This window comes from Trichoplusia ni, chromosome 5 (assembly GCF_003590095.1).
Source record: "Trichoplusia ni isolate ovarian cell line Hi5 chromosome 5, tn1, whole genome shotgun sequence".
Taxonomy (NCBI): Eukaryota; Metazoa; Arthropoda; class Insecta; order Lepidoptera; family Noctuidae; genus Trichoplusia; species Trichoplusia ni.
The window spans coordinates 18388455-18400248 of record NC_039482.1 but is presented as its reverse complement, the minus strand read 5'-3'; the positions used below and the strand labels follow the sequence as shown (position 1 = coordinate 18400248).

The following is an 11794-nucleotide window of genomic DNA, read 5'->3' as shown; positions in this document are numbered from 1 at the left end:
TTATCTCATAAACTACTGAATATATTTCGTTCAAATTTTGCATGAACTTTGTCGTACACATGATACAACAAATATACAAAAACCATAACGCTACTATGCAGGGGGAATGAGCAGTAAAGTTTTAAATTTTTGGTCTCACCCGTAACATCGTGTAATACAATTACGAGGTGTATTTTCACCTCATTAAGTAGTAGGCAGCACGGTCATCAATTTACACAAAAAAACATCACGCTTTTTATCTTAAGACTTTTGGCAGAGCAATAATAGGATTTTTCGAAAATAAATCATTTTCACAAAATTAGTCATTTTATTCTCTTTCAAGTCTGATATAGGCCTACCGCGACTATTTCACAAGTAAAATAAAAGAAACATAAACTAATACGTTTTTTTTATGCAATTGTTACCGTAATCGATACATTCTTGAAAGAAAGGAACTTAAATAATTTTTATTTTTATTGATGCACTAAAATTACTCAAGTTCAAATGTATATGTATATGTTTTTAGCTCGGTAATGTTGGCGAAGCTACTTCAAGATCAAAACATTCGTAGTGACACTCAACCCAAAGTTGCATGTAGTTCACATTGATCTCATCTATAATTATGCATAACAAAAAATTACTCAACGACACAGTTAATTATTACCTTGGTTCATCTGTAACAATTAGCAACAATTTTTTTTTCTTAAATTTGCAACATTACATAGGCCAAAAGTAATTGGGATAAGAAAACTTGCATAAAAACTGCAAAATAGGTATGCAATGTGAAAGATCTATAAGACCAAAGCTATCAATGAATAGACATTATGTATCTATTGATAGAATAATGTCTACTGATACCTGGGATTTTTCAATATTTTAACGATTTGATCGATCTACATCTACCATTATAGAGACCGCACACGTGGTCCTTCCAAAAATTCCTTTAACAATTTATTGTATTCTCTACTTATTTAAAATTTTCTTCTTTCGTAGCCTGGTAAAAACAGGGGAAGGAACGAGAACGAGACTGAATGAGTTTCTGAGATCCCTAAGCCGACGAGGATTAGGAACATATTTTTGGGAATTTCCCCAATAAGGCTAATAATAGCGTGTAGCTATTAGCACTTACATCCGTCATACAATGTCTGGAAAATTCATTTTGGCTGTCGGTACCGACAGCGTAACCTCATAACCAACCTCATGTAGTCTTTATTTAAGTTCCATTTATGCAGTAGGGATGACGGTAGGTATTTTACTTCAATGATCGTCAGGTATGTTAACGAATAAAATACGTAATTTTTCTTTGTAAATTGGTACAGTAAATAGAACTCATGCACATGAAGTCACTTTTATGTTCATATTTTGCTTTGTCGTAACATCACAAATTACACATATCCTATACTTTAGATTTTTGTCATTGCCAATTTTAAAAAAGGGGTGTCTGATATTTTTTTATTATCACGCTATTTATTTATCAGCAATTTAAAGGCAAATCATGATCAAAACACCAGCGGGCCAAGATAACACGTTAACCAACTTTTTATTTTGGAAATTTTCCAAATGTTTGTGAGGACGATCAGTTTTAATATTAAGAGGGCAATCAAACGTGTTTCAGGAAACCGTTTGTCTGGGCGCAATTTTGCAAAACCTTATATCTTATGACACTATGTAAAATCCACAGTTACCGAGCCCGACTCTCACTTCACCAGCTCCGTCCACAAAAATAATTTGGTCTTCTTTATATCGTCAGAAAACATCGTGTGTGAAAATAACAACTGTCTGGCTATCACTGTTCCTGAGAAACAGCCAGGTGACAGATAGACAAACGGACACCGGGGCCTCAGTAATATGGTTCTGGTTTACCTCTTTGGTTACAGTACAATAATAATTTTATGATACCTCATAATCACTGTCATAATCCGTCTAGCAATTTCAGGTGTAGGCCGGCCCAAGAACAGACGTGCTCGAAAATCATAACCTACCCAATTAGTAAATGGAAAATTTCGAAAGTAAATCATTTTTAGCAGAAGTGCTAAGACTGAGTTATACCTTCTGTAATTTTTTCCTACTTGCACCCCCTCCCCCATTTTTAAGCGGCTCCATTTGTCAAACATGTCTAAACGAACACTCGCACATAATTCACGTTTAAATTAAAATAGTTCAATTCGTTCGGAAGCTATGATGTCACAGACAGACAGGCAGGCAGATATGTCAAAATTATATTATGTTGTGATGTGAAATGTGTTTGATTCAAACATTTGATAGTCTTTGGGCCGCTCAAGGTTCATTATAATTTAGAAATAAAAAAGCAAGCTTAAAATATAAAAAAGTGTTTCATTTTCAATATTGCATTACATTTTTGCGATGATCGTTATTATTAAAGTTCATAGTTTTTCACATCTTGAGAATCACGCAGACAAAGTCGCGGGCAACAGCTAGTGGAATAATAAAATCGTACGTCGTCATCGATGGTTCCGTACAAAACGTACGAAGTTTCCGTTAAAAAAAGGAAATAAAGTAGTCAATGTGTATGAGCTTGAAGAGCATCATTAGTGTGAATCTATTTAGATTTTAAATCTCAGTAAATTACAAAACGTTTTAAACAGCAACAGACAATTCTGAACATAATTTCCCTTTTTGACAAAACACTGGCAAGTTCGTTTAAACTTAATTGATTAAAAAGGTATAAGTTGTATCGTTTTGCCTCTAATTGGGACCTTCGTTAATTTGGTTAGACAATCGATTTTGGACAAAGTGAGAAGGGTATTCGGAGAATATGTTTTTAACTGACAAAAACCACTCCACCTTCCGTAATTGAAACCATATTATAGCGATCCCTTAGTCTGTTGTCTCATGAATATTAAAGAAAAATAACTTGAATAAAATTACTTTTTTTACTTAAAATATACTTACTTTTGAATTCGGGATTAATTACTGATACAATTCAATGTTGGGTTAGAATTTGAAAAGAAGGATTAGATTTTGGTCGGGATCTGATCATAAGGTCAAAATACTAGTTGCAACGATTGACGACATATGTGCATTTTTACGATGATTTGAGATCAAAATACTGCAAAGGATGTTGTGGAATATATCGTTTGGGCGCATCAAAATTAACGTGTATTTAGTGATAATGCTGGTCTTAGGTCAACTGGTTTTTAGTGTAAAATGGGTAAGCAGCATCAACTACTGCTTTGACTCAATTCGCATTTTGTATTCATAGCTATACATTAAACACTTTTTGAGGAAGGCCTTCTCAAAAACATCTAAACTGTTCACAATATAAAGAACATAAAAAATACTTCTCCCTTTACTTCGAAGGACTTTTTCTACCCTCTGTGCATAACCTATAAACAGCCTTACTCCCAACCCTTTTCCCATAAAATTACCAGGTTTATTTAACATCAAGAGATAGACCGCAATCATTTAAAAATATCTGAGGAAAAGGACGAATAAAGGATGGACCATGGAGGTCTATAACTCAATCAAATTAATGAAGGACCACTTCCCGCCAAGAGTACGCTTGCAAAATCAATTTGTCTATCACGAAGTTGGGATAAGTAAGGGTCACCGTATGAAGGAATATTTCATGGGGTTTATAACATGGCTTTATGGTTCTGGTACCTTTATCACTGGAGATAATTCGAGGGAAGGTTATTTCAAGGGTGTTTCAGCTATTTACTTGGAGACAGAAATTTTGAATATGGGTAATTGATGGTTAAGGTAAGTCAGAAAATTTTGCGGTGGTAATTTAAGCGGTAGTATTTGGCAGACCTAATTAAATGTTATCTATTTTTCATCAGACTTTAGTGAAAAACCGTGAAGAAAAGCATCTGTTTCTTATATCAAACAGATTTAAAAAATATTGGAGGCCGTATAATTACGTTATCTCGTAAACAAAAAAATGAATGGAATACAGTAAAATAAAATGTTGTGAGTCGTCACTTACCAGTACGCTTTTTACTAGCAAGTGATGTCACAATCCCCGACTACCACATATTTCAGCATCTTAAGTGCTTAAAACTTTTCTAACTTTTTAGTGACGAGATTAAACGAAAAATACATATTCAATGTTTTAGGAAACTAGTCCAATGGACTACTTAGATTTTTTTTAGTCGAACATTTTATTCAGCGTGATAATTCTTATCATTTGACATGGAATCAAAATTTTAAGTTACTTCAATAGTCTTCAGTGGCAGCCCTATCTTCCGTTCGTGTTCTATAACTGACATCTGGCCTCGGAAGCTTAGCACTGCCGGCATCAAGCCATCCTCTTTGTTACAAAACAATGATGAAGTTATTGACATTCAGTTGAGTTACTATGATAGTGTTATCTATCAATAAGGTTCATGCTGGTGTATCTCGCACGTAATACCTTAAGAAACCTGTCACGTGTCTTGAGAGAATTTGAGGCCGTATTTAAATAAATAAAATTAGTTAAATTATATAATTGCTGATATAAATAATTATGTACTGATGGTAAAAAAGATTTGTTAAAATTCCCGATACTAAAGTTTAATATTTATTATCAATATGGATTTAGCTACAGACAACAATAATCATACAAGTAACTAACATAATCCCAAGAAATACATGTACTTTTATAATATTTGGATACCTCTTTTTTCACACAAAATATCTCCCCCAAATGAGTTAATAGTCCATCATTCCTATTAGAATCTTTCATCATTAAATAACTACAAACCAACAAACACAGAAATTAATTATCAAAACGTTACACAAACACAAAAAACAAACGAAATTTCCACTTCGTTTTCCAACCAGGAATTTCCATAGCATGGAAACTATCGAACATGAATAATGGAAGGCGGTCCGCAAACAGCGGTCACGAGTTTCCAGAATTGAAAAAAATTACATTAAAACTTTTGGTGTAGGGCCACTGTACACATGGGAGGGACTTCTCGACTAAAGGCTGGTCTACACTGTTCTATATAAAATAGGCATTTACTTAATGATCCTTTCTATTTCTGAATGAAATGTAATCGTTTATTAAATGGATAAAAATCTTAAAAGTGTAGATATACTCGCTCTGCCAGTCCGTTTTCTTCTCAAGACTAAACTGTTAAGTCGGTCTGTCAGACCGTTATCGTCCTAAGACTAAACTGCTGAACCGATTGTGATGCATTTTTAACGAAAACGTTTGCACACGGGTTAAGTTTGAGCTGGACTCGCGACACTAAGGTTTTCCTACGAATGGGCTCAAGATGAAAAAGGATGATCCTAAAAAAAGGCGATTGATGAAGAATCGTAATGAATCTACCCTCAAGCTTTTAGTGTTAACGGGGTATAGACAAAGGAGTACACTAAATTTGACAACTATTTTCATGTCGAGTAATAAGAGTTTAATTTGTGTACTTGGCTACCTTTTTATAGAGGGTTTCGTATCAAAGCACGATACTTAAACTAAATACATTTCTAACATTTGTGACTCTACAATTATATCTCCACGTTACCATGTAGTCGTGCCCTTATGATAGTTCGACAAAGTTCCAAACGTTTCTTATTCCCAATTCAAATAGCCACAATTGTGGGAATCGGTCGCGAATTCCTTTAAGAAACTGTTTGCAAGTTTGTATTTGTCTAATAGGCAAGTATAAAGGAATATGGATCCTCGTTTTAGACTATTATGAATTCAGTTTTGATATTAATGAATAGAGATTAATTAAAAACTTGGTAATTTGCAGAGAGCGTACATTTCAATTTGAGTATTGAAACTGTAGCTCATTAATGCATGTTCCGTTGGCATCGAGGAATCATTTCTGATATTAAAAAAAAAAACTAATTATCTAACTAATTGCCATAAAAACGCAGCGTGATGTCTTTCGCGATAGCGCAAGTTTACTACATTTCCGATTGCATTGGCTATGTATGTTACTATACATACTGCAAAAGCTCATTTGCGTTTTTTTTTATCTTGACCAACATATATATTATTAGAGGAAAAATCTAACCAAAAATGGCAACACTATAAAAGGAGGGTGCCTGGTGACACTCGCCCATTTGCTCATCGGTCGTCGTAGAGTGCGGAAGCTCTGTCCGAATTATTAGCGATCGTCGTTATTTTGAATTACCCTAAAATTATAATTTTCTTTATTTATTTAATTTGTACGGCCGGTGGCCGATTAAATCTTTTTAAAAAACCATTCTGTGTTTCTATTTGTAACATCAGAAGTGGGATTCGAAGGCTGAAAAGCCGGTGAACGCCCTACATTTCTGGTTTTATAAAGGGAAACCTAATATTCCTTCTCGTGACTTATTTATATAAAATTCGGGCGGAGTTTTGTGTGCGCTATGCCTGCCAACAACGAACGCAACAAACGAAAACGCCGTGGGCGAACTCCTTCGCCCAACCCGATGGAAGAAATCCTGAGAAGGCTACGCGTGTTGGAAGACCAATCCCGCTCATCTGTGGAGACGCAAGTTATTGCAACGACCAGCAATGACCTTAGCCGTCCCGCTAACATCACACCGCCTACATCGGAACTGGAGGCCTCAACACCGCTGCCCGAGCTCGTGGCGAGGACGCCACCGTCGACTTCATGTACTAGCAACGTGGGATTAACGCAGTCTGAAGACGTGGTGACAAACGCTGCAGAGCGTCTTTTGACGGCTATCGGCTGTGCTCAGGTCAGATCCAACCGTTATTTTGTCTCTGATTTTGATCCGAGTGTTCATGATTTCGACACGTGGTGTGATGAAGTTGAAAAGGCCCGTATTTCAAATTGTTGGGACGACAGGGAATGCCTTGCTCGTATCGGACATTGTCTGAAGGGTGAATCTCGCACCTGGCTTAGCCAATGGACGAGCAATATTCGCACATGGTCTAATTTCAAATTAGAATTAAAAGCGCTATGCCCACAATCTGTCGATGTCGCGAACATTCTTTATGACGTAATGCGAACAGAGTCCGATAAATACTCCACATACGCCGAGTACGCTCGTAAATCACTTTTAAGGTTACGTATAGTTAAAGGTCTAAGTACCGAGCTGCTCACTGCTATTATCATCCGTGGAATTGCAGATCCACACGTCCGCGCTATAGCTACCAACGCTAAATTATCACCCGATTCCATAGTGAAGTTTTTATCGAGCTTTGTCAAACCTTCCAGCAATCATAACAAAAGAGTGTTTTCTACTGGCAATCGATCTGATAAATTTTTCAATAACAATTCTTCAAATCGTAAACGTCAATATGATTCTAATGATTTAAAATCGATTAAATGTTATCAGTGCAAGCAATTCGGTCATAGGAGCATTAATTGTAATAAACGGTCAACCACAATTTCGACTAATAACAACGACAAAACAATCGCGTTAACAACGACATCTCGTGGCGATCCGTTGAAATGTACATTTTGCAAAAAAGTAGGTCACTCTGAAGACACTTGCTTTGCTAAGGAACGTACAAAGTCTAGGAATAATAATGGTGTCAATTTTTGTCGCGAAATTGTCGGTAGTTACAAAAATCACGATGTGACCACTGCTGTCATAATGGGAATACCGTTGGACGTACTTATTGATAGTGGTTCATGTGTTTCTTTAATGTCGGAAAACATTATTAAACATTTCCCGTGCCAACTAAAACCTACTAATCAGTTATTACGCGGATTAGGAGGTACGGAAATTAAGTCAAAATCATTTGTTACACTTCCCGTTGAGTTTTGCGATATCACAATAGAAATAGATTTTTATATTGTAGGTGGTAATAATTTAAATGTTTCTGTCATAATCGGTACCGATGTACTGAATAGGAGAGGTATAACCTATATTAGGACAAGTGACTGTCAACGTATAGTTCGTAGTAAAGTGATCGTAAACGATGTTATGCAAGTAAACACAATTTCTTTGACCGATCAGATTAATACGTCAGTATCCGGAGAATATAGGGAACGGTTATTAGAGATCCTCACCAAGTATTCTGAGTTCTTTTTAAGTGGTACCGCGACCACAACAGTGAAAGATAGCGAAATGCATATTAAATTAACAACGGATGTACCTGTGTACCACAGACCCTATAAATTATCGCATACCGAAAAATTAAAAGTACGTGCTATAGTGAAGGATTTGCTTGACAAAAAAATTATTCGTGAATCCGATTCAGAATACGCTAGCCCGATCTTACTAGTCAAAAAGAAGGATGGATCTGATAGAATGGTCGTGGACTACCGTGCACTGAATCAAATAACTGTCAAAACTAGACATCCGCTCCCCTTGATCAACGACTATATAGATAGGTTAGGTAATGCTCGCTGGTTTAGCTCGTTAGATATGGTTTCAGGCTTCCATCAACTTAGAGTTGCTGAAGAGTCCATTCATAAGACCGCATTCGTTACGCCAGAAGCTCAGTATGAATATTGCAAGGTACCTTACGGTTTAGCAAACGCGCCAATTTTCTATCAAAGGACTATCTCTAAAACACTTAAATCCTTCATTGATGCTGGAAAAGTCATGGTTTACATCGATGACGTATTAGTAATGACTGAAGGGATTGAGGAAAACCTTATTTTATTAGATTCCGTTATAAAAACGCTAACTGATGCAGGATTTTCAATTAATTTAAAGAAATGTACTTTTTTAACTAATGAAATAGAATACCTAGGTAGGGTCATAAAAGATGGTCAGGTTAGACCGAGCAATTATAAAATTGATGCATTGGTTAAATCACCACGACCGAGCAATGTCAAACAGGTCCGCCAATTTCTTGGTCTAGCAGGATACTTTCGTAGGTACATTCCTAATTACGCGATAAAGACGGCACAAATCGCTGCGCTAACTAGAAAAGGTATAAACTTTAATTGGAGTGATGAACACGAAGCCGCACGTCAAGGCATCATTGCATATTTAACCAATGAACCAATTTTAGCCATATTCGACCCCGAATTGGCAACTGAGCTGCACACAGATGCCAGTTCTATCGGTTACGGTGGAATCCTTATGCAAGTACATAGAGACGGTCGTAGGCGAGTAGTTTCTTATTTTAGCAAGTTGACCGCCGGTGCGGAATCGAAATATCACAGCTATGAGTTGGAGATCCTCGCGGTAGTGAAATCATTACAACATTTTAGGCAATATTTGATTGGAATATCGTTCAAAATAATAACAGATTGTAATGCATTAAAAATGACACAACGTAAGAAGGATCTCCAACCCAGAGTTGCAAGGTGGTGGATGTATATGCAGGACTTTGAATTCTCACTAGAATATCGTAAAGGCGCACTAATGTCACATGTAGATTACTTGAGTAGGAATCCGGTCAACATTATTGATATTGTTCAAAAACCAAAAAATTGGGCTCAGGTTGCTCAGGCAGGTGACGAGGAGACATTAACGTTACTTGAAAAATTAAATAATGGTCAATTAGATAACACGCGTTATGTAAAACGCGATGACGTCTTGTACTATAAGTATGACGTGACCGGCGAGCAAGCGCGATTCTTGTGTTATGTACCAAAGGCATTTCGTTTAAGTTTATTACGCGTTTTCCATGACGAGCATGAACACATTGGTGTAGACAAAACCGCTGATCTGATCCTGCGACACTTTTGGTTCCCCGGTCTTAGACGATTTGTTAGCAAATATGTCACACATTGCGTAGTATGCATTTCACATAAGCATATTCCTCGCGCACCCTTGCAACCAATATCTTCTTGGGGAAAGGTTCCAGTACCCTTTGATACAATTCACGCGGATGTTCTCGGTCCCCTGCGAGAATGTGACGGTCATAAACACGTACTTATCGTAGTTGAAGCATATACTAAATATTGCTTACTTTATCCCTTACCGAGACAAGATTGTAACGAGCTGAAACGCGTAATAACTCAAATTATATCATTGTTTGGTACTTTTAAAAGACTAGTTTGCGATAGAAGTCGCATGTTTGATAATCATGAGTTCATTCATTGGATTTCTAATTACGGAATAGAAGTGCATTTTGTTTCCCCTGAAATGCATCAGGAAAATGGACAAGTAGAACGTTATTGCCGTACAGTTTTAAACATGATAAGAGTCGAAGTAAACTATAACAAAAATGATTGGTCCAAAATATTATGGAAACTTCAATTAGTCTTAAATATCACTAAACATAGGACTACACAATATTCATCACTAAATCTTCTTATTGGCACTGATTCTACTACACCTATAATACACTCTTTGATTAAGGACATAACTTGCGAGGGTTCGAACCCGAACCGTGATGCAATCCGCGAAATAAGACGGCAACGTGCGGAAGAACTCATTCGCGAAAATAAAGATAAACAAGATTCTTACGTAAATAAAAATAGGAAACCGCCTAAAAAGTTTCAAGTTAATGATTTAGTTTACGTGATTAAAAGCTCCCAGAGTACAGGAAAGTTGGATAGTGGCATGAGAGGTCCGTATAAGGTTATCAAGCTCCTCCCTAACGATAGATATGAGGTCCAATTATTGGCTGGAGCTTATGGAAAGACCAGTCAGGCAGCTGCCACGTACATGGTGTTGTGGAAGGGTGAATGGACACCCGAAACTTGTGCTGCATTTTTTGAAGGTACCTATTGTTTTGCATTTATTGAGTGATTGCTATTATGTTTGCTGAGTTAAGTTTACATACTCTTTTCAATATTTCTTAGCAATATATATGAACCAGACTATTAGTTACTGTGATGTGTATGATAATATGTGGTGTTCAGTGGAAAAGACCCATGTAAATCCTGTGCGCCTGGTATTGGGGGGACCCTGACACTGGTGGTTTCTGGGGTGAGTCGGTGGCGCAACCGACAACAGACCTGTGTAAATCCAGCCCTTATTAGGTATCTGGGGTGACCCACTAGAGACTGATATAAATCCTGTCGCACACGAGAGTATGTGCGGGGTATTCGGTTGCGTGGGAACAGACCTGTGTAAAACCTATGATTTGAAACGCTAATATGTAGCGTTATTCAACTCATGTTATCTGGTACATAATCTTACGCTTTTGTGATCACACTTATTGAAATCAAATCAACTGCTGATATGCGATGTACATAAGCATGTTTCTTAGAATGTGTGTATCTTCACAGAAATCGAGGATGATGACCAAGAACCGCCGTTAAACGTGGAGGGTGTTGCTGGACCATCCTCAAGTTCTTGCTGAGGGCTTCGAGCACGCAGCCCCGTCAGGAGAAGCCGTATTAGAGGAAAAATCTAACCAAAAATGGCAACACTATAAAAGGAGGGTGCCTGGTGACACTCGCCCATTTGCTCATCGGTCGTCGTAGAGTGCGGAAGCTCTGTCCGAATTATTAGCGATCGTCGTTATTTTGAATTACCCTAAAATTATAATTTTCTTTCTTTATTTAATTTGTACGGCCGGTGGCCGATTAAATCTTTTTAAAAAACCATTCTGTGTTTCTATTTGTAACAATATATATATTTGTAAGTATAAACCTTATGCAGGTATATTATTATCCATTCCATTGAAATACTTTGCATTAGTTTACACACTTTACTCTCATTTTAAAACTGTCTGGACTTTAAAAGAGATTACGACCTCTGAGTTTGTTTCGACATTTCTTCTCAGGGTAGTCAGATAGGAAATGTCGGCTCCAGCGTTCTCAGGTAAAAGTGATGAAATATCCTATTTGCAGAATAAATGATTTCATTTCATTTCATTTCCTGGACTGTGTTAATATGTAACCCATAGACGCCCTAACCAATTAGGAGAAAATAAACCAATTACCGTTTGTTATTTGTTCGCTGAATACTAAAGTAATTAAAAATGTTAAAACGCAATCAGGGCGTGTACCATGAACTCTTACAGCGAAACTGTGGTCTGCGT

At 36.9% G+C, this 11794-nt stretch overlaps 1 protein-coding gene across 1 annotated transcript; it reads left to right on the top strand.

Annotated features, from left to right (window-relative positions):
• Positions 1 to 9941: 9941 nt before the first annotated feature.
• LOC113493872 lies at positions 9942 to 11385 on the top strand. Its single transcript, XM_026871904.1, has 2 exons — positions 9942 to 10525; positions 11037 to 11385. Exons 1-2 carry the CDS (start codon positions 9946 to 9948, stop codon positions 11108 to 11110), a joined length of 654 nt encoding a protein of 217 aa, XP_026727705.1. The 5' UTR covers positions 9942 to 9945; the 3' UTR covers positions 11111 to 11385.
• The last annotated feature ends 409 nt before the right edge of the window (positions 11386 to 11794 follow it).

Coding starts and splice junctions, on each gene's coding strand:
- LOC113493872 (XM_026871904.1), top strand. CDS start 9,946: ATGCATCAGGAAAATGGACAAGTAGAACGTTATTGCCGTACAGTTTTA. Junction 10,526..11,036: donor TTGTGCTGCATTTTTTGAAG/GTACCTATTGTT, acceptor GTATCTTCACAG/AAATCGAGGATGATGACCAA.